At 43.9% G+C, this 23546-nt stretch overlaps 1 protein-coding gene across 6 annotated transcripts in view; it reads right to left on the bottom strand.

Annotated features, from left to right (window-relative positions):
- Positions 1–13887: 13887 nt before the first annotated feature.
- Positions 13888–23546, bottom strand: part of GPD1L (glycerol-3-phosphate dehydrogenase 1 like) — a 54921-nt gene continuing 45262 nt past the window's right edge. For 3 of the 6 annotated variants that reach the window (XM_022553893.3, XM_022553896.3, XM_089918972.1), the window contains 4 exons: positions 22379–22612; positions 22034–22140; positions 19902–20054; positions 14180–14269 (listed from right to left, as the gene is read on the bottom strand). In XM_022553893.3, the coding sequence (XP_022409601.1) occupies positions 19937–20054; positions 22034–22140; positions 22379–22612 (459 nt within the window). In that variant the 3' untranslated portion in view covers positions 14180–14269; positions 19902–19936. Of the gene's footprint in view, positions 14270–19901; positions 20055–22033; positions 22141–22378; positions 22613–23546 lie in introns of all 6 variants that reach the window. The other 3 variants (XM_022553894.3, XM_022553897.3, XM_022553895.3) reach the window with 2 other exon arrangements.

Genomic DNA, 23546 nt, shown 5'->3' with positions numbered 1-23546 from the left:
AAAAAAAAAGAGGACCTCGCACACGTATCTGTGAGTTAGATAATGGCAGGATGCACAGAACAGACATATCTTCCTGCCCCCCTCCCTCCTGTTTCCTTTAACTCGGAAACGTGGCCTCAGCCTCAGCGCTGGGGCATGGCTGTGACACTGAGACAGATGTAGGGCAGGACTGTGGCAGGGAGATGTTGACGACACCAGGTAAAGGGGTGAAGCTTTCTACCAACATGCAAAGTGGAGTTGTACTGCCCACCTGGAACCGTGAGCTGGTCATCGTAGCCATGAGATCATAACAACACGACAGGGCACATAATCAGGGCACAGAGGAAGCCAGCACATAGAAGGAAATCCTCAGAGAGATGAGAAGACGGCAGGGAAATAGATTTGACAGCTTGTTGCTGCCAGAGCTTCCTTAGCAAAGATAAGATCAGGATTGGGTTTATTTAAAAAGAGACAAATCCTGGTGTCTACCCAAGATGTTTGTTCCTATTGTATTTAATCTGTTGGCAGAAGCAGGAAAGAAGTCAGTTTGGGGTAAACACTGCTTCAAGCAGCAGCCGTTCCTCGCAGAGCAAGTTCGGACACTGGATGCTGAAAATGGACCAAGAAAAAACAGCACATCCTGGCAGCATGCCCTGCACAGGGGCTTCAGCTGTGTTTTTTGAGAAACACAGACCATCTTCGTCAGCAGAACTTTGAACGCCCACTAAGATGGGAGGTCAGAGAGCGGAGGTGAAACTGGCCATCATACTCCAATTCCTTAGAAAAGGGACATACGGGTCCCTTCCTGAGAGCCATCCAGTCAGTTTTGCTAAACAGAACTGCAAACCCTTACGACATGTAGAATAAATATTCCTACATTAAAGTGGTTTACAGGAAAAAGTTGAGATTGCTCCTAAAAGACATCTCTATCAGAGCTTCTCAGGCCAGCAGGTCAGCGGAGTCACCCAGGGAATCTGGGACCCGCTCAAGACCAGTGAATCTGAATCTCTGAAAATCGTTTGCAGAGCCTTCCAGGTGGTTTCAATATGGACGCAGGGTAAGAAATAGCAGTGTAGAGCAGAGCTTTTCTAACTTTAATGGGCATACATCTCACCTGGGGATCTCCTTAAACCGGAGTTTAATCCCAACAGGTCTGGGGAAGGCTGAGAGCCTGCACTTCTAACGAGCTCAGGGGATGGGGATGCTTGATCCAGGGCTACACTGAGGATGCCAAGGGCCTCTAGAGCTACCTCTTTAATTATGGGCATTGGATTAAGGTTTCGTATCAATAAAGTACAATTCAAAGCCAGGGATAAACCTTTGTATCATTTTGGTCAAAACAACTTTTCTTATCATGTGTGGGAGGAAGACAGGGGTAAGCAATCAGGTCAGATGGGCAGAAATCAGAACAATTTTTAATTTTGGTCACTTTTTTTTTTTTTTTTGGTGGTACGCAGGCCTCTCACTGTTGTGGCCTCTCCCGTTGCGGAGCACAGGCTCCAGATGCACAGGCTCAGCGGCCATGGCTCACAGGCCCAGCCGCTCCGCAGCATGTGGGATCTTCCCAGACCGGGGCACAAATCCGTGTCCCCTGCATTGGCAGGCGGACTCTCAACCACTGCGCCACCAGGGAAGCCCTTTGGTCACATTTTTCAGTAAACATTACTTCAACTGATGAATCAGTAAACTAAATGTGGTACATCCCTACACTGGAATATTATTTGGCCATAAAAAGGAATGAAATCTTGTTACATACTACATGGATAAACCTTGAAAATATTACGCTGGGAATTCCCTGGCGGTCCAGTAGTTAGGACTCCATGCTTCCACTCCAAGGGGCCTGGGTTTGATTCCAGTTTGGGGAACTAGGATCCCACAAGCCTGCGGTGTGGCAAAAAAAACCCCCCAAAATCCCAAAACAAACAACTATGCTAACTGAAAGAAGTCAGTCACAAAAGACCACATATTGAATATTGCATTTACATGAAATGTCCAGAATTAGCATATTTATAGAGATAGAAAGCAAATTAGTTTTTGCTTAGGGCTGGAGGGATGGGGGGAAAGAAGAGCTAGCTAAAGGGCAGGGGGCTTCTTTACGAGGTCATGAAAATATTCTAAATATTCATGAAATATTCTATAATTGACTGTACTAAAAAACCATTGAATTTTACACTTTAAATGGGTGAGTTGTATGACATGTGAATTATCTTTCAATAAAGCTGTTAAAAAATTACTGAAAGGGCTTCCCTGGTGCCACAGTGGTTAAGAATCCGCCTGCAATGCAGGGGACACGGGTTCGAGCCCTGGTCTGGGAAGATCCCACTTGCTGCAGAGCAACTAAGCCCATGTGCCACAACTACTGAGCCTGCGCTCTAGAGCCCGTGAGCCACAACTACTGAGCCTGCGGGCGCACCTAGGGCCGGTGCTCCACAACAAGAGAAGCCACCGCAATGAGAAGGAGCCCACACACCACAAGGAAGAGTAGCCCCCACTCGCCGCGACTAGAGAAAGCCTGCACGCAGCAACGAAAACCCAATGTGGCCAAAAATAAATAAATTTATTCAAAAAAAAATAGTGAAAGATCTTTGCAGTGCATATAAGCAACAAAACATATAAAGAATGTATAATATTTTTATGTATTATATATGATATACATTATGTTCTTTATATACTATCTTTAATATTATATAGAATATATAAAATACAAAGATTATGTAAAGCCTTGTAGGAGTAAGTCTATTAAAAAAAAAAAAGGCAAACAACCCAACAGGAAAAGAGACAGAGGATGTGCACAGACAATTCACAAAAGAGAAAACCAGAAGGGTCAATATACACATGGAAAGAGGCTCCACTTCTTTGGAAGTCAGGGAAATAAACATTAGTATATCAACCAGATATCAGTTCAGACCCATCAGATCGGAAAAAGAAGTGCAAAAATTAGGGTGATGACACTAAGCTATGCTAAATGTATATTCTCATGTATTGCTGGTGGGAAGAGTAGACTGGTCCAAAATCTTTGGACAGCAATTTAGCAATATTTGAGTACATCTAAAGTGTGCCTATTCCATGACTTGCTAGTATACACACATGAGAAAGTCTCACCCATGTATACAGGAGGCATGCACAGGAATATTCTTCCATTATTTTCTGTATTAGTAAAAACCTTCAACAACTTATATGTCATCCATAGGGAAATGGATAACTATATTGGGATTTATTCACATAATGAAAAACTAGCACTTAAGAATAAATGAATTTGAGCTGCTGTATGTAGTAAAAGATTTAAAATATGATTCATATTACCTCCTAGAAGTAGTCTAAAGAGAGCAAAGGTACAGGAGAAAGTCAAGTTGGCAAATACGTATGTGACTTGAACCTGACACTCCATCACCTCCACCCCGTTGCCTTGGCCAAGCCAGTCACACGCCAAGACCTATCTGCAAGGGCTGGGAGATAGACTCTGTCTTGTAAAGTCTCATGGCCAAGGTGGATTCAGGGAGGGCCCAGGAATTGGGGCCATGATTGAAATGAAACAAAATGAAACGTGGACTCTGTCCAGGCCTTGCCCTGGGCACCTCAGTCTTATTTAGTGGTTCCTGGGCTCTAGACCCCCTCCCCTCCACACCTCATAGACCTCCCTCAGGGCAATCCGACCTCATAACGGCCTCACCCAACACCTCTGACGCTCATCCGCTTTTGATCTGTGGTCCACAATGTTCTCTTGTCTCCTGGACGTCTCCCTGCAGAAGGCCCCAAGCAATTCAAACCAAGTATGGATTTATCTTTTTCTCCCCAGGTTCTTTCCATCTTGAACTTCCCTAATGTGTTCAGGGAACTGTAAGAAGCAACTTATACATGTTCTGACTCTTCAAGAAACCTGACACTATCTACAGACAAGGAAACTGAAGCCCAGAGAGGTTAAGTAATTTGCCCAAAGTCCCACCAGGCCAGAACTTGAATCCCGACTTGACTCCAAAGTCTTGAAACTAGATGTGGACTCCATGTAAGGGGCCAGAAGCTTTTAGAACTTGGTGATTTCTTTTTAAGAAAAAGAATACAGGTAATTCCCAGGCAATCCAGTGATTAGGACTCTGCTTTTTTTTTTTTTTTTGGTATGCGGGCCTCTCACCATCGTGGCCCCTCCCGCTGCGGAGCACAGGCTCCGGACGCGCAGGCCCAGCGGCCACGGCCCACGGGCCCAGCCGCTCCACGGTACGCGGGATCCTCCCGGACCGGGGCACGAACCCGCGTCCCCTGCATCGGCAGGTGGACTCTCAACCACTGTGCCACCAGGGAAGCCCCAGGACTCTGTACTTTTGATGCCGAGGACCTGGGTTCGATTCCTGGTTGGGGAACTAAGATCCCACAAGCCACGCAGTGCAGCAAAAAAAAAAAAAAAAAAAAAAAAAAAAATTTAAGAAAACAAAGTTAGGTACAAGGCTGTGTAGAAGGGATAAGTACAAGTAAGAGTCTTGAAGCTTAAATTTCATTCACTTCCTGATAAAATAGCCTCTAAATGGAAATCACACTATCTCCAAAGATAATGAATAGGCAAACCAGGGAGAAGATTCAGATGCGAAGAGGTTTTTTTCTTCACTGCATACCACCCTCCTGGCTGAAACTTCTTTAAAGCATGGAAGGAAGGTCCATCCTTTAGAAGCATTTCCCCAAATATGTTCCTGGAGTCTTTCCTGGGAATAAAAAGGAAGCAGATATTTTTGCTTTTGCCAGAATGTCAGTGTCAGAATGAGAGGGAGAAGAAGACAGACATTTAACAAAGACAGACATGAGTGGGAGTCCAAAATCAAGGAAGGGAAAGAAATCCAGAAGCAACAAAATCCAGTCCGATGTTTAAGTGGATACAGAACAGAGTCAAAGCAAAACATCAAAACTTACGGTTCTGGGTTACAAAGTCAAAACGAAACCTAGATACTGGACAATTGCCCAGCACAAGCTCCACTCAGCTCATAAGAAACGCGTGGCCTTCTCGCCACTTGACCAAAAAACCACAGGAACAATGATGCTACTTTTTGCAGGCTGCCGACTGCCTGAGGCAAAGTCATTTCCAAAGAGCGACCTCTAGTGGATAGGAGGGTCATCGTTCACTGGAAGCGGGAATTTCCTGACAATCATCTTAACCCATTTCAGCTTGCTTTTTATTGATACAAGAAAGAGCCTTCTGGGGTTTTGCTTAAACAGCGAATTTATGATGTTTTAAATTTTAAATTAACGTTTCTTATTTCAACATTCCTCGTGAACAGCTCACTTACATGACATATTCTGTGCCTATATAAACCTTCAGCACCACCAACTCTTACAGCTGTTAGTAAGACGGCTTTTTTAACAAAATTGTAGGGTTTCTTTTTTCAAATTGTATTTATTTATTTATTTATTTTTGGCTGTGTTGGGTCTTTGTTTCTGTGCGAGGGCTTTCTCTAGTTGCGGCGAGCGGTGGCCACTCTCCATCGTGGTGCGCGGCCCTCTCACTGCCACGGCCTCTCTTGTTGCGGAGCACAAGCTCCAGACGCACAGGCTCAGTAGTTGTGGCTCACCGGCCCAGTTGCTCCGCGGCATGTTGGACCCTCCCAGACCAGGGCTCGAACCCGTGTCCCCTGCATTGGCAGGCAGATTCTCAACCACTGTGCCACCAGGGAAGCCCAAAATTGCAGTTCTGAATAACAAAATTTTACTTTTTATGGTAAAACTGGTAGGAGAGACTTCTAAATTCTTTTTTTTTTTTTTTTTTTTCTTTTTTGGCCACACCTTGCAGCTTGCGGGATCTTAATTCCTGACTAGGGATTGAACCTGAGCCCCCGGCAATAGAAGCACCGAGTCCTAACCACCGGACTGCCAGGTAATTCCCCTGAATTCTTGATAAATATAAAATTGTGTATTTCTCGGATTTATTGGTTCGATTTAGATCTCTGTTATAAAGGTATCCCTAGTAGAGGTTATAGAAGTAATCAGGAAAAGAAAATGAGGTCAGAAGCGTAAATTGCAGCCATCCTTCTGAAGGTTAATTTGGCAGTGTTTGTTAAAATATAAAACACATAACTTTGTGCCAGCCATTCCACTTCTAGTACTTTATCCTCTAGATTTACTTACCTAAGTGAACAGAGATACATGTGCAAGGATGTTTACTGAAGCAATTACCATAATTAGAGAAAACAATCTAAGTATTCATCTGTAATAAATTATGGAAGAGTCATATAATTAAACATATGTAGATATTTAAAGGATGTGGGAGGTCCATATTTTCCAATATTAAGACTATAAGAGAAAGTGTTAGAACAGTATTGTTTTATTTATTTTTTATTAATTTTAATTGGAGTATAGTTGCTTTACAATGTTGTGTTAGTTTCTGCTGTACAGCAAAGGGAATCAGCTATACATATACACATATCCCCTTTTTTGGATTTCCTTCCCATTTAGGTCATGACAGAGCACTGAGTAGAGTTCCCTGTGCTATACAGTAGGTCCTCATTAGTTATCTGTTTTATACATAGTAGTGTATATATGTCAATCCCAATCTCCCAATTCATCCCACCCTCCCTTCCCTGCCTTGGTATCCATACGTTTGTTCTCTACATCTGTGTCTCTATTTCTGCTTTGCAAATAAGTTCATCTGTACCATTTTTCTAGATTCCACATATAAGCGATATTATATGATATTGGTTTTTCTCTGACTTACTTCCCTCTGTATGACAGTCTCTAGGTCCATCCACGTCTCTACAAGTGGCACAGTTCCGTTCCTTTCTATGGCTGAGTAATATTCCATTGTATATATGTACCACAGCTTCTTTATCCATTCCTGTTTTTTTTTTTAAATAAATTTATTTATTTTTGGCTACACTGGGTCTCTGTTGCTGTGCGTGGGCTTTCTCGAGTTGTGACGAGTGGGGGCTACTCTCTGTTGCCGTGCTCAGGCTTCTCATTGCGGTGGCTTCTCTTGTTGTAGAACATGGGCTCTGGGCATGCGGGCTTCAGTAGTTGTGGCTTGCAGGCTCTATAGCGCAGGCTCAGTAGTTGTGGTGCAAGGGCTTAGCTGCTCTGTGTCACGTGGGGTCTTCCCAGACCAGGCCTCAAACCCGTGTCCCCTGCATTGGCAGGCGGATTCTTAGCCACTGTGCCACAGTCCTGTCTGTAGATTTTTTGAAGAACAGTATTATGTTTTAATATCTGATACATGCATGAACACTGTGTATGTATACAAGTTTTCAGGAAGAATTGAGTGGTTGCACCTTTGACCTTTCCAGTCACTGTCTGACTTTGTTTCACCATGAACGGCCATTACTCAAAGGAGGTGACATAACCTAAAATTTAAGAGCCCAAACTCTGAAGGCAACCTGCTTGAGTTCAAATCCTGGCTTTATCAATTACTATCTCTGTTAGGTAAGTTCTTTAGCCTCTTTGTGCCTTAGCTTTCCCATCTGTATATGGGATGATAAATTTTGAGGATTAAATAAATTCATATATATGAAGAACCAGAGTAGTAAAGCTAAAAGTGCTTTACCACTATTATTTTAACTTACAATTTTAAAAACTAGGTGTTGATATATTCAGGGAAACTGGGTGGCCCTGAGAGTTTTCTGTACTATCTTTGCAACTTCCTGTGAATCTATAATTATTTCAAAATAAACAGTTCTTAAAAAGTTGTTTAAAACAAACCACTGATATAAAAGATGGTCAAGGTATAATGTTAATTGAAAAAAAAAGCAAGGTGTATAGTAAGCTCTATTTTGTGTAGGAAAATGGGAAAGGGATTAAGTATATATTTGCTTATGTAAAATGAAATTCTAGAAGAGCACATTAGAAACTAGTAACAGTGGCTACTTGGGCAGTGGGCAAATGGGCTTTATTTTCGAATCAAGTGACTGTTTCCCAAAGATTATTTTAAATAAGAGGTATAACAAAAAAGAATCACAAATGACACTTCTATCAAAGCATAAAAGCACTGCATTTCCATTTGCAACAAGTTGAATAACACCAACTTGACAAATTACGAGTTCAATGATGAAGGTACTTTTCCAATGGCTCAATTTTACTCAATGTGTAAAATTCAGAGATGTTTCATTCCTTAGTTTTTGAAGCGGAGCTGAAGAGTCACTCCTTTTGGCTTTTATTTTTTTTTAATTTATTTATTTTTGCCTGCACTGGGTCTTCGTTGCTGCGTGTGAGCTTTCCCTAGTTGCAGTGAGCAGGGGCTACTACTGGTTGCAGTACGTAGGCTTCTCATTGCCGTGGCTTCTCTTGTTGCGGAGCCCGGGCTCTAGGCACGTGGGCTTCAGTAGTTGTAGCTCTAGGCACGTGGACTTCAGTAGTTGTGGCTTGCGGGCTCTAGAGCGCAGGCTCAGTAGTTGTGGTGCATGGGCTTAGTTGCTCCACGGCATGTGGGATCTTCCCGGACCAGGGCTCGGACCCGTGACTCCTGCATTGGCAGGCAGATTCTTAACCACTTCTCCACCTGGGAAGCCCTAGATGAGGTTTAGAGTTGACAGCGGGAATGTAGGCTTATCGAAAATCTAATGACATTGCTAATTAGAAGCTTTTGAAATGAGGAAGACAACTTAAGGACACTCCAGTGTTAAAGAAGCACATGTTAGGGAGGTCCCTGGCACTCCAGTGGTTAGGACTCGGAACTTTCACTGCCAGGGCCTGGGTTCAATCCCTGGTCGGGAACTAAGATCCCACCAAGCCACGTGGCATGACCCCCCCCCCAAAAAAAATATATATGCACACGTTATAAATCCTGGACCTTGACGGCATTAATTCTGGAGAAGGGACAATTACATATACAAAGTCTGGACTTAGCTAGTTAGTCCTGGGAGGAGAGGAACAGACATAACCACAGTGTACCCACCCACATTCCAATACAGCCTCCTGTGTCCAAACAAGCGATGCCAAAAGATACTAGGATGCTATAGGGACCAATGTATAAATTCTCTGAAATCTCTTGATATTTCTGTAAGTTCCATCTCGTCTTAACTCCTCAAATGTCTTTTTAGCAACATCTTAGGGTAAGTTATGCCAGCTGCTGTAATAAATAACACTTAAATCTCAGTGGCATAATGATGATTTTTGTAACTATCACAGTCCAACGTGGACCGAGGGTGGGGGGACTTTCTCCACACAGTCATGTAGGAATCCAGGCTTTAAGAGCCAACATACGGCTTCCAGGTCATCCTGGAAATTGATATCTAGTCAGCACGCAGGAAAAGAGTAAAGACAAACAGAATCGTAACCCTAGGAAGTGGCATGTTTTTCTTCCCTATGTCATTGGACAGAATTCAATCACCTAACTGCAGGGGAGGCTGGGAAATGTAGTTTGTGCATCTCAGAAAAAATTTTATAATTTAGTTAATATATATCCTTGTCTCTGCCATAAGCAGCTATAAATCTTTCTCCTTTAATGTGTTAAGATTTCCTGGGGTGGGATAGGGAGGGTGGGAGGGAGGGAGACGCAAGAGGGAAGAAATATGGGAACATATGTATATAACTGATTCACTGTTATAAAGCAGAAACTAACACACAATTGTAAAGCAATTATACTCCAATAAAGATGTAAAAAAAAAAAAAAGATTTCCTGCTTTTCAGTGACCTTCACAATAATCCTTTGAGCTAGACTGCACGGATATTATTCCCACTTAAACAATGAGAGGAAAATGCACTTCAAAGAGGACTTGGCTGCCTTGACCAAATGTATACTAAGACAATGAAGCATGATCTCGAACCCAAGCCTTGCCACAGTGCTACACCTCCCACCCAAACGAAAGGGGGTACAGCTTGCTTCAGTACTCATCCAAACCAAAGGGGACGCAGCTCGCTTCAGTACTCAAATCAATCACACCTTCAGTAAAGTAGTAGATTATGCTTATAGCTTTCTCATACAACTTATTTCCTCAAAATAAAGAAAGAAAAGGTTCACCATCAACTTAAGTTTACAAGTAGTCATAAAAAGTTATAAAGATTATGTGGTAAAATTTTACTGGAAATATATTTGGGAGAATAACAAAACTGGTCACATACAATAAATTCTGGACAAATTTTAGACTTTATTTTTTTCAAAAATTGCCTCTCCCTCTTCTTTCTTCTGGAACTTCTCTCAGATGTATGTTGAATCTTATCCTATCCTCTACTTACTTCTTAAATTCTCATTTTCTCTGCTACTTTCTGTTAATATCTCCATACCTATTTTCCAGTTTGGTAATTCCCTCTACAGCTCTGTCAAATCTACTCTTTAATCTGTCCAAAGACATAATGTAAATTATATTCATATCAAGATGTTCTAATAGGTTTGTTTTCAAGTCTCTTTGGTTGTTCCTCCACCCCCAACAGTAATTTGACCTTAATACTTTAATCCTCCTTTTATGTCTCTGTTTTTAAAATTACCCCTCAAAGTATCTCTCATTTTGCTCAATTAAATATCTGGGCAGCTAATTCTTCTGTTTTCAAAAAGCTGTTGACTTTCATTCACAATGAACTATTTTGCAATTATTTTATAATTTTAAAAGTGCATATTCAGTGGGAATATTTGTAGGAAGTGCATACTTATGGGAAGCCTGTGCAGCCTGGATCCAGAGTGATTTCTGCAGGTGTTTTTGTTTTTGCTTCCGTCAGTTACCTACCGGCATTACTGGCCCAAGTTCCGACGCTTATGCTAACTTTGGCTTGTGGTTCCTGGATATAAAAATTCAAACCCAAAGCCTGTTTGTGGTGCTGGCATGATCACAGGCTTTCAGCAGAGACCTTTTTCTCTACCCGGAGTCCAACTTTCTTGCTTCTTCCCATACATGTGTTTTCTTAGCCCATTTTCTTCCCAACAGTGTAGCCCTTGGAGGTTCTAGCATAAGTTTTACAGCCCAAACCCCTAGGTGATAATGGAGAGCACTCCCACATCCTCCCCTGAAGCCATAGAGCCACCTCAAAGCCTTACTGCTCTGGCCATCAGCCCCCATTTGTTTCAGGCTCCTGGGGATTTCCCTCACAGTCCACTGGATGGCTGCAACTGGAAGGCCTCCATCCTACACTTACAATTATATAAAAAGATCAGCAAGCAATAGAAAGGAACACAGACAAATGGAAGCAGATGTGTTTGAGGAGTGCATTAGAGATAAAGCCTTTCTTTTAAAATTTGCCTTTTTATTGTTGTCAGTGCAACACAATTCAGGGAGAAAAAGAAAGAGCTTCTTAAATAAAACTATTAAATAAGCTGATTTTAAAAAAACAGGATCAGTAGCACAGGTTTGGGGGATTAAATGTTTATTAAATCAAGCTTTTAAATTATATCCACCTACAGTCTGTAAACAAACATAGTACATGTGTAGGTAAAAGGCTTAGATTAGAGCTAGTGGAAAAACTGAAGATTCCTTTGTACAGTGGCACCTCACTACTCCCTGGGCCGATACCATGGGGCCAATGTTATAGCTAAGAGTTAAATGAAAAACCAGAAGGAGTTTAGCTCAATTCCACCTGCCAGGATGGGTTTCAAGACAGGTATTTGTTCCACATTATAGTAGGTTGGATTATACAAGGCAACAGTGTAGTTTTTACATTCACAGATTTGGCTGAAACAGTATAAATTAAGCTTCTCTTCTAGATGTCTCCCTCCCCTATTACCATAATTAGTAAGAAAGGTGAATTAAAATAAATGATGGACCACAGGTGGTTATAAAAATAGATAACTCGTAGAGTAATAAATATCTACAGTTAGCAAAGCACAAACTTATATAAAATTTACCTTTTTCCATATGTGCAGAATATTATAATTATGTTCAAGAGGTACAGTCAGAAGACCTCAGAGTGGTAAGAGGGCATTTATAAAGAAAAAACACTCAAGTACAAAACCCAGAGTAGGAAGCTGAATGCAGGTGAGAATATACAAAAGACAAAATCCGAATTCCTCACATCTGACGATCCTACTTGACAGACACCACAATTAGCTTACAGCCCTTTATGTATCTTAAAAAGCAACACTTTGTTACCTATGTACAAACTTTTCAAAAGATTAATTATGAGACAAGCAAAAATGGATTGACTTAACAGTGGCCCTAAAATCAATGAAACTTGTAGCATTTTGTGTGCTTTCATATACTTCTGTAGAGGAGCTTTTAAAATTCCCACAAAACCCGTTCTATAATCATTTTGGGTATAGAAGGGAAAAAGTCCCAAGCTGGAAAATAAAAAAGGTGAAAATCTCGGGCTTCCCTGGTGGTGCAGTGGTTGAGGGTCCGCCTGCCGATGCGGGGGACGTGGGTACGTGCCCTGGTCTGGGAGGATCCCACGTGCCGCGGAGCGGCTGGGCCCGTGAGCCATGGCTGCTGGGCCTGCGCATCCGGAGCCTGTGCTCCGCGGCGGGAGAGGCCGCAGCGGTGAGAGGCCCACGTACCGCAAAAAAAACAAAACAAAACAAAAAGGTCAAAATCTCAAAGTGACTGAAAATCCATGAATATGTAAGACATTCATAACATTCCCTTAAACACTTATCAAGTACTATGTAAGGTAACTGCAATGTTATCCTGAAACCAATCACATTTACGAAGATACAGTAATTCCCATTCTAATCTAGAATTAAAAGCACTTAGTCCACACAATGTGCGTTTCAGCGAGGTTGACATCCACTTGGCTGTACTTCATAGTGTCACCTTAAAGCTGCGTCAAAGATCCATGGCAGACCTGAACTGTAAAGGTTCAGAATGAACAACACCACAGGTAGTCATTCATCCTCATTTTTTGCAGAGTGAAGGGTATACTTGAGCTGTCCTAAGGTCACCTCAGCCTGGAAACTTTGGCAAATTTCCTTGCCAAAAAAAAAAAAAAAAAATCTCCACAATCTGTCTGGGACTTGCTGGGCTAAATAAACAGGTTCCACTAACACACATTCTACCCCTTCAGGAGGGGTGTACAGATGCAGCTTTTCCCAAACTCACTGGACCTTGCCAGGGAACACTGGAACCACCACTGGATCCCGGGACACTCGTTTCCTATGGAACATGATTTGAGAAATGCCAATCTAAAATAAATTTTCTACAGTAGTGGTTCTCAAACAGTAGTGAGCACTGAAACACATGGAAGGCATGTCAAAGCAGAGACACAATATCCCCACTTCAGAGGTCTGGGGTGGGACCCGGGAACCTGCATTTCTAAGAGGCTCCAAGTGAAGCTGCTGGAGTGAGGTCCACACTGAGTGATATCCTTCTAGACAAGGACGCACGCAAGCCTCAGCTGCAGGAAGCCCGCCGACGGCCTCAAGAAAGGCTGCAAATGGCATTTGCTACAACCAATTAGCGTGAGTTCAAACCAGCTCTCAAGCCTGAGAGCCTCTGTCTGTGCCCTTACTCACTGGGCGACAAGGCACAGTGACTGCACCTTAAAAGAGGAATAACAGCAGCCCCCTTTCAGGGGATCTGTGAGGCTTAAAGGAAATATTTGCACAAAAGTACGACCTGACAAAAAGCATCATACAAGTGTCATTAATCAGAAGAATGTGTCAGTCACAGCAGAAAAATCCCAGATGAGTTTTCTGTCTTCTGCCACTGCTGAGCCTTTATGAAAGCACATTCTGGTAGCTAATGAAGAGAAAAGAGGCTAAAAATGCAGAAAACTGCAGTGAGAGGAAAACAGATGAGTGGATTACCTAATTAAAAATAAGTAATTGTTAAAAAAAAAAGATCAACCCACAATCGAAGTAGTTAATTATGTTGGCTTTGAGATAGTGTTTAAAAGTTACAGTATGTTGATCTTTGAACTCACTCACTCGTCCACTTTACCATGTTAATATTGGTTAAATTTTAACCTCAAGAGAATGAGAAAAAAAAAATTCCTTCACGGGAATACATAGGAATTAGATCCAAAACTTTTCGCTGTGATAGTTCCAATCTGATAAGCTACCACAGTGGGAAAATTTCAACAGTGATTTTTAAAAAGGGCCTTTAATTTTGGTTCATAGAAATATCCACAGAATGAAAAAGGAACACACACTCACACGTTCATATATGTGCGTCTAGATGTTGCCCAGTAACATCTTAGCCAATGAACTTCATCTCGCAATTCAAAAATGAACCTGTAAAAATTCATACACATCCATGATGGGATTACGGTCAAGCAAACGTCTTGTTGCCAAGTCCCGGTTTCCATCTGAATCCAAATGACTGATTGGAAAGGCAGGCCTTTCCCTGACAGGTTTCAAGATTCACTTTATATATGCTCTGGATGGCTCTGGAGACAAGACAACATCTCTTGAACGGGCCTGCCTTCGTAGCAGATCTGGTACACCGCAGTGAACAACGGAAACCTGGTCGAGGGGACAGGAAAAGACAAGTTAAGCCATCTGGCCTACCTCACAGAACCAACTAGTCTTTCTCTCCTGCCTAACGGACTACAGACTAGCATATGCTAGTATTGGAAAATAAAGCGACCGCCTTCACATCCCTCCATTATTTGGTCTGCAGAGAGCCTCTGCACGGTGGCTGTAAGAACTTGGTACAACCTAAACCATCCCCTGCCTCGCTGTTTGGAGTGCGCCGTCTACACTCACATCCCAGGGTAGTCTTTATAGGGTGATCTGTGGTCAATGACATCAAGAGTTGTGGCTCAGGCTCTTGGCCAAATCTAGAATGAATCCAAGTTTTTGTCACTATTTTAAAAGGTTGGAGAATAAATTTTAAATCGCAGGGAGGTACTGCTCTTGCTTCTCCAAGAAGAATCATCCAAGAATGAAGATGAGGCAGCCCACACAGCACCATAAATAATGCAGGCCTGGAACATTCTCAAAAGAATCAACGTGGGGACCCACAATTAGCGAAGTGCTGATCTCATGTTGGAAGTGGGGTTTATTCTGCCTTTTCTTCCAAGATGTGAACACAGGTATAAATGAAAGTTTGAAATGGATGAGGGCACGAAGGAGTGAGCTAATAATCCACTGTAAGAAAAGATAACATTATGCCAGGGTACTGCTGGCTCAGCAAGTTCTTATTATTTTTTAATGGCAAGAATCACTAAGGAAATAACTTTATAATTTCAATCAGGCTTTTAAACACACACACATACACACACAGCCTAAAGTGAGCTTGAAGGAATCACAGGAATCTTAAAAGCCATTCTGAAAATTATCCAGTTAAGCATCCTATAAGGACGATGTAATGTCAGAACAGCAAACAGTGCTGATCAGTCATACGTCTTTATGACAGTCTGTCACTGTGGGTTTTTTTTTTTTTTTTTTGTGGTACGCAGGCCTCTCACTGTTGTGGCCTCTCCCGTTGCGGAGCACAGGCTCCGGACGCGCAGGCTCAGCGGCCATGGCTCACGGGCCCAGCCGCTCCGCGGCATGTGGGATCTTCCCGGACTGGGGCATGAACCCGTGTCCCCTGCGTCGGCAGGCGGACTCTCAACCACTGCACCACCAGGGAAGCCCCACTGTGGGTTTTTTAAGGTTCAGAATGTTCTGGGGGTTTTGTGGAGTCAGGTAGAGAATCAAATCTGACTCCACAGCCTATTAACTTTGGGCAAGTTTCACAAACCCTCTGACCCTGTTGCTCATCTGCAAAATGGGGCTGGACACTCAAGACTATTGAAGTAACTGACTTATGTGTAAGGTGGACAGTACGACACTTGACATATGGCGGACGTGCAACAAATAAACAGCTTATAAATGCAGCCACAGGGTGGCCACTGGGTCCCAGACTGTTCGAGAGGACAGGGCCCAAGCCTAGTTTGTTCACCTCCACATCAGCACAGCCTGGCCCAGTGCAGGCAAGGGGCAGGTGCTCAGTGAGTATTTGCTGAATGAATTCTTGTGAATGGGAGTTAGAGCCTGGAGATTTCAACCCCTTCCATGGCTGAGTTTTCCTCTTCCTAAGATGAGAACAACTTTATGTCCCTCAAGCAGGGTGGCAGGTGGTTAAGTGGCCACCCGAAACCATTCCCAACCCCTTTCTCTCCTTATCGAGATTGGAAATAGCCTAAGGCTCACTTTCGCAGCCTTTCTTTCACCTAGAATTGGCCCAGTAATTTCTAGCCAGCAAGACACAATACATCTGGGAGAGTTTCTGGGGAAGATCTTTCTCTCCTTGAGAGGCACTGGAGGAAAAATCTGCTACCCAGACTGCCCTTGCTCCCTGCCCCTGAGTGCAGTTGTGTATGTGATGCTTGGAGCTGCTGGAGCCATCTTGAAGCTTTGAGGGAAGGTTAACAAGATCATTAAGCTTCTAATCCAGAGGCAGTGAGCCAACACTAATAATGTCCACCTCCAGATTCTTTGTTACGTGGGAAAAATAACCCTACTGTTCAAGGCATTTTAACTGGGCGTTGCTCTTGAAGCCAAGAGCAATTTTCATGACCAGCCATTTCCAAAATGTGTTCTGTAGATGAGATGTTAACAAGTGATACAGAGGTAGGGAGAGGAGGGATTTCTATCAATAAGTAATTTATTTAACCCTCACAACTGCCCTATGAGGTAGATAATATTATCTCCACTCTATAGATGAGGAAACTGAGGCACAGTTTCTGACTTTGTAGGCAACACTCAACCACTAGGTTATAATGCCCGTCTCAATGCTATTTTCTAAATTTTAAAATGCTACGAAGCCAATTAGATCATTTTGGGGAACTCTCTAAAGAAGGTTAGAAGTGAAAGGAGGACAAGGAAACCATAAACAGAATGAAAAGACAACCTAGTGGATGGGAGAAGATATTTGCAAATGGTATGACCAATAACGGGTTAATATCCAACATGTATAAACAGCTCATACAACTCAACAACAAGAAAACAAACAACCCAATTAAAAAATGAGCAGAAGAAGTGAATATACATTTTTCCAAACAGGAGTTGCAGATGGCCAACAGGCACATGAAAAGATGCTCAATTATCAGGGAAATGCAAATCAAAACCACCATGAGACATCACTTCACACCTGTCAGAATGGCTATCATCAAAAGGAACACAAATAACAAATGTTGGCCAGGATGTGGAAAAAATTTACAGTCCTACTGGTGGGAATGTAAATTAGTAGAGCCACTAAGGAAAACAGTATGGAGGTTTCTCAAAACACTAAAAATAGAACTACCATACGACCCAGCAATCCCACTACTGGGCACATATCTAAAAAAAACAAAAGCACTAATTTGAAAAGATACATGCACCCCAATATTCATAGCAGCATTATTTACAATTGCCAAGATATGGAAGCAACCTAAATGGTCATCAACAGATGAATGGATAAAGAAGATGTGGTATATATAAACAATGGACTACTACTCAACCATAAAAAAGAACAAAATGTGGCCATTTGCAGCAAATGGACTTGGAGGGTATTACGCTAAGTGAAATAAGTCAGAGAAAGACAAATACTGTACCATATCACTTATATGTGGAATCTAAAAAATACAACAAACAAGTGAATATAACAAAGAAAGAAGCAGACCCACAGATATAGAGAACAAACTAGTGGTTACCAGCAAGGATGAGAGGGAAGCGGGGAGGGGCAATACAGGAGTGGGAGAACAGGAGGTACAAACTATTATGTATAAAATAAGCTACATGCATATATTTTGTAACATGAGGAATATAGCCAATATTTTATAATAACTAAATGGAGTATAACCTTTAAAAATTGTGATTCACTATATTGTACACCTGTAGCATATAATATTGCACAGCAACAATACTTCCCAAAAAATAAATATTTTTTTTCAAAAAGTGAAAGGAAGACAAAAGATAATATTTTATTAAAAAATGGGTGTAAACCAAATAAATCAGCTAGCCTACTAATGGATACTGAGGGCTTAGATGTGTCAGGCCTCAATCATGAGCAGGGATGTGCAGTATTATAAGTGAGGCCCCAGGCCTCAAGGAGCTTACAACACTATTATGGGCTGATTGTACCCCTCCCCCAAACTCACCCAATGCCCCAGCCCCTCAGAATGACTATATTTGGAGACAGGGCACTGAAGGAGGTAATTAAGTGAAAAGGGTTCATTAAGATGGACCGTGGGACTTTCCCAGCAGTCCAGAGATTAAGACTCTGCCTTCCAATGCAGGAGGCTCGGGTTCGATCCCTGGTCAGGGAACTAAGATACCACACGCCGGGTGGTGTGGCCAAAAAAAAAAAGATGGGCCCTAAACCAATACGGCTGCAGTCCTCATAAGAAAAGGAGACTAGGACTCAGACGTACACAGAGGGGGGACCATGAGAAGATGCGGGAAGAAGAGGCTTCAGAGAGGTCAACCCTGCTGACACCTTCGATTTCTGTCCTCTATAACTGTGAGAAACAAATTTCTGTTGTGTGAGCCACTCTGTCTGTGGCATTTTGCTGTGGCAGCGCAAGCAGACTAATACAAACACCTGATACTCACACATGGTCATAAAGACACAGGCACAAGGATGTTAAATAAAGCAAATTTCACAACAACAGAAAAACCCCAACAATGTCTATTAATGTCTTAATGTCTATCAAGAGAAGGTTGGTTAATAAACAAACTGAGGTTCTCCCACACCATGGAATGTTCTGCAGCCATTAAATGAGACCTCTAGGTGCAGATGTGGAATGATTTTCAAAGTATATCCTAGGGGGGCTTCCCTGGTGGCGCAGTGGTTGAGAGTCCGCCTGCCGATGCAGGGGACACGGGTTTGTGCCCTGGTGAGGGAAGATCCCACATGCCGTGGAGCGGCTGGGCCCGTGAGCCATGGCTGCTGAGGCTGCGCATCCGGAGCCTGTGCTCCACAACGGGAGAGGCCACAACAGTGACAGGCCCGCGTACTGCAAAAAACAAACAAACAAACAAAAAGACTCAAGAGGAGAGGAGGCCTGATTTAGCCCACACTGTTTACTGTCAGCTTCATGCTTTGGTCATGAGGAGTAAGGAAATGAGGCTGAGCCTGCCAGTTCTGCTTTATGAGTGACAGCTCCACAGGGCGCCAGCTCTCCCCACGCTGCCTCCTCCCCCTCCTCCCTCCCCTTCTCCCCTCTTTCCCCCCTTCTCTCCTCCCCCCTTTTTTATATATATATTTATATATATAAAATATATATATATATATTTATATATATATATATATCCTAGGGGACTTCCTTGGCGGTCCAGTGGTTAAGACTCCATACTTCCAATGTAGGGGGCACAGGTTCAATCCCAGGTTGGGGAACTAAGATCCCACATGCTGCATGGCACGGCCGAAAAAAAAAAAAAGAAAAAAAAATTCTGAAGTGATGAAAAGGGACAAAGCAGACTGTGGAGTTCGTTACCCATCACACAAACAAAAGGGCCATGTGGAAAGTTCACTGAACCCTGAGAAATCCACCTCCATCTGGCGTAGGGATCAGGACCCACTTTAACCTCTGTGCCTTTTTCTTTTCTTTTCTTTTTTTTTTTTCTGTATGCGGGCCTCTCACTGTTGTGGCCTCTCCCACTGCGGAGCACAGGCTCCGGACGCGCAGGCTCAGCGGCCATGGCTCACGGGCCCAGCCGCTCCACAGCATGTGGGATCTTCCCGGACCAGGGCACGAACCCATGTCCCCTGCATTGGCAGGCGGACTCCCAACTGCTGCGCCACCAGGGAAGCCCCTGTGTGCCTTTTTGTATGACTTTAATTTTTTTTTTCTTTTGTGTGACTTTAATTTTTTAAGCCCATAGCACATTAGCAGCAATAGTGTCTAAACCAGGGGTTGGCAAACCATGGCCTGAGAAGCAAGTCTGGCCTGTGACTTGTTTTTGTGCCGCCTGTAGGCTAAGAATCATTTTTACCTTTTTAAAGAACTATGAACAGAAACAAAGACTGTAGGGCAGAGTCCTGTATGTGGTCTACAAAGATGAAATCTTTGTTATGTGATTCTTTGCAGAGCAAGTTTGCCGACTGCTGCTCTAAACAGTAAGTTCAAAGCAGGGAAAATGATTTGTATCTGGAGGATATGAAAGAGGTTCTCTGAGGACAGACCTGGCTTGCCTTGTGGGCGATGATGGCTGAGATGCTCATAAGGGGGTGTCCAGGCAGGCCAAACCGCAGGACAGATGCACACAGGAGTCTGAGAAGGAGGCGGTTGGGGCCAAGGGAGGTCCGCTTCCACTAAAGCAGGGGTCACAGGACATGCTGTTAGAAACAAAGTTGGTACTCAACTGAGATGCCAACCTAAGGCCTGTGGACCTCCTTCTCTAAGAGCAGGAGGCCTCTGAGTTAGAGGTGACCACAGCAGTCATCTGGTCTACCCCTTTGACTTTGTGGATAAACGGCACAGAGCAGCTAAAAACATGACCTGCCCAAGACCACACAGCTAATGAGGCACAAGGCCACTGTCCTTCTGCTCAGCGCTCTTTCTATAGCAGGCAAGGGAGAAGGAAATGGACGAAGACCAGCATGGTGATGGCTGGAATGGAAAAGAAAGAAATCCAGGTAAGCGGTGGTGCAAAGGGAGAATAGCAGGACTTGGCTCTACTTGTGCCACTGGGGGCAGGCGCAGTGGGGGATGGACCCATGGGACTCGACACTAGGCCTGGGAGAAGGGCAGGTGCCCCTCAATCCAGCAGCGACCTCACTAAGCACAGGGATGGCTGGGTCGATTTCTAATCAGAAGAAAATGGGACATTACTGTGGAGAGGCAGGTTTCTCCTGCTTGGTTACACTTGCTTTAAAACAGGCAGGTGCTGATCCCAGAACACCTGTTCCAGCCTGTATCCTCCAGTAGTTAGACAACACACACAGACTCACACCGGCCAGTGTGTCAACTCATAGAATCCTATCAAAGGACAGGACCCTATCCTATCTGTATACTACTGTGGGATCCTAGGACTCTACCTTGGTTGCACACAGATGCCACTTTAAAACTGTGATTGGGAGAGACTCACCATCATCAAACACCCAGGTATTTTTTTAAAGACTTAAAACAAAAATTCCTGATAAAGACTTAACGGTCATTAAAGTAGCCCCAATCACACACAAACCCATCAGTGTCTGCTGTTAAATAGGTAAGGAAAACCATGCATGTCATGGGTATTTTCCTTTTAATCATGATTAAAAGGTAGTTCTCCTCCTCCGAGGCTTGTTTATGACTCCCCCCCTCTGCCCGGCTGGCATTGAAAGCCGTTTCAAAAAAATCAAATGCAAATTAAGGAAGGAAGACAAATGCTCTGTTGCCCCTCATTTCTAACTTCCAATAGGGAACTGGACGGCTGAACAAGGGGGAGAGCTGGATGCAGGCGGTGGGGTTAAGATGCAGGTGCTTGGAACCAGCAGCATCTAGACTGACCTGTAGAGGGTAAGGGAGCTGATGGCAGACCCGTGACCCACCTCCCGGTGCAGAGAAGTGCGCGCTGGGGACCAGCTCCCCACTCTCCCAGGCACCCACCTCTCCAGACTATTACAGGAGCATTAAGGACGCCCAGGATGTGCCACACAAGCATTTACTGGGTGGTGTGGTAGCATCGTGATTACAAAGACAGGCTTAGCAAATCAACAAGAGGAAGGGCTGGGGCAGCCTCAGACGCTGGGCAGCTTCTGCGGGACTACCGGGCTTCCTCCCTCCATCCCGCAGCAGAGCAAGCTGATCCAAGCCACCTCTAACACGTGACCCGCCTGGACACGTAGCAGAGGATAGGTGGGGAGACTACAAGGCTGCCCATCACCCCTTAAACAGGGCATCTCTAGTGCTGGAGTCCTGGGGGGAACTTGTCCTTCCTTCTTTTCTGAATTGTTTGACATTTCATTAACAAGGCTGTATCTTTTTATTAAAAGGACAAAGTAATCTTTTTTTAAAATTTAAAATGTATGTCATGTAGCTCTTACCAAACACCCTGCAGGACAAGCCAGAATCTCAAACTTCCTATTTTGTACTATGCCCTACAGCGCTGAGCCTTCCTCCCTCATTTCGTGTTTTGTGTAAATGCTCATTTTCAGGGTAGGCAGATGCTTCCTGCCATAGACCCTCACATCACACAAAGGACGGAACTAATGCAGTAACTTTCTGCACACACTCATCAAGTGCCTGTGCTCATGTGCTGACCAGGCTGGGGGTCGTGAGCAAGGCGGGGGGATGATGGCCGCTCCCCTGGCCTCATGGACAATGGGACACTTACTTGTCGAGCAGCCCCTTCTGTTTGAGTATGCGGTACACCTCGGCCGAAGTCTGAGGTCCTTGCAGCTTCTGCCCATTCAGCATCTCCTTCTCCAATTCTTCGATGGTCTTAAAAACAAAGGATGAAAACAATCTGTAAAATCTAGAGCATCACTTATTTTAAGAGCAGAGTGGGGGAGGAGAGCTGCAAGCCAAGAAAAGATAACGACATACAAGGCAGAGGGTATAGGACTGAAGCGCTTTTAAGCAAAGGCAGATGGGGGTTAGCAGGACAAGCCCAGCACACACAGCCTCCACCCACAGGTCAGTGGCTCTCCCCAGACTGGGATCCCACACCGGGGGTTACCTTTCCGGTCCTGGCAAAGGCCTCGGCCACCCTGCGGTTCCGGCCCCCATAGCAGGTGGTGATCAGATCAGCCACGCCACAGCTCTCCAGGAAGGTGGCCGTGGACACCTGGCCCTTGCAGAAGATCCTGGCAAAGGCAATCATTTCCATGAGCCCCAGGCGGATGACAGCGGCTTTGGTGTTGTCGCCACAGCGGAGGCCGTCGCAGAACCCGGCTCCCACGGCCACGATGTTCTACAAAGGAGACAAGAAGCCCGGGGATGCCATCACACGCCCGCTGGGGGAGAGAATGCAGGGAAGGCAGGGACACTGGCTCCCCTGGGTCCCACACGACCCAGCGTTCTTTTTTTTTTTTTTAACATTTATTTATTTATTTGGCTGTGCCGGGTCTTAGTTGCAGCATGCGGGATCTTCATTGCTGCGTGCGGTATCTTTTAGTTCCAGCATGCGGGATCTTTTAGTTCCAGCATGCGGGATCTAGTTCCCCAACCAGGGATCGAACCCAGGCCCCCTGCATTGGGAGCTCGGAGTCTTAACCACTTGACCACTAGGGAAGTCCCACGACCCAGGGTTCTGCTTTTGTACCCGTGAGAGAGAGTAGAAAGAAGGGACCAGGCTCCCATATTCCCATTCACAGGGCAAAGAGCCCACACCTGTGCTCAGAGGGGGCATCAGCCAGAATGGGAACGGTGGATGGTAGTCTCTGGTCAAATACTTTTGAACAAATGGTGTTTTTTTTTTTCTTTGCAATAGGTGCTTTTATTTATTTTATTTTTTTTCCCTCCCTCTTTTTTTTCTTTTATAGTTGAATAAATCAAATGCTTTATTCAACTATAACATTCACAGAAAAGTAGTCAAATCATAGCACAGCTTGATGAATTTTCACAAACCGGACACACCTGTGCAACCAGCTCCCTGATCGAGGAGTAGAACGTAACCAGTGCCCCAGGAAGGCCCCTCTGACTTTCTCCTGGTCACCCCTGCACCAAAGGTAACCTCTCTCCTGACTTCTAATGGCACAGGTTTACTTTCCTTGTCCTTAAACTTTATATGAATAGAATCATACAGGGTGTGATCCTTCGTGTCTATCTTCTCTGTCTCAATTTGACATCACGTTTGTGAGCTTCAGCCGTATTTTTACACATAACGCATTTATTTTCATTGCTAC

Source organism: Delphinapterus leucas, chromosome 10, assembly GCF_059928025.1.
Source record: "Delphinapterus leucas isolate spDelLeu-1000000601 "Yukka" chromosome 10, BTC_Dleu_Yukka2, whole genome shotgun sequence".
NCBI classification, from domain to species: Eukaryota; Metazoa; Chordata; class Mammalia; order Artiodactyla; family Monodontidae; genus Delphinapterus; species Delphinapterus leucas.
The sequence above is the reverse complement of the archived record's forward strand: the minus strand, read 5'-3'. Positions and strand labels throughout refer to the sequence as shown.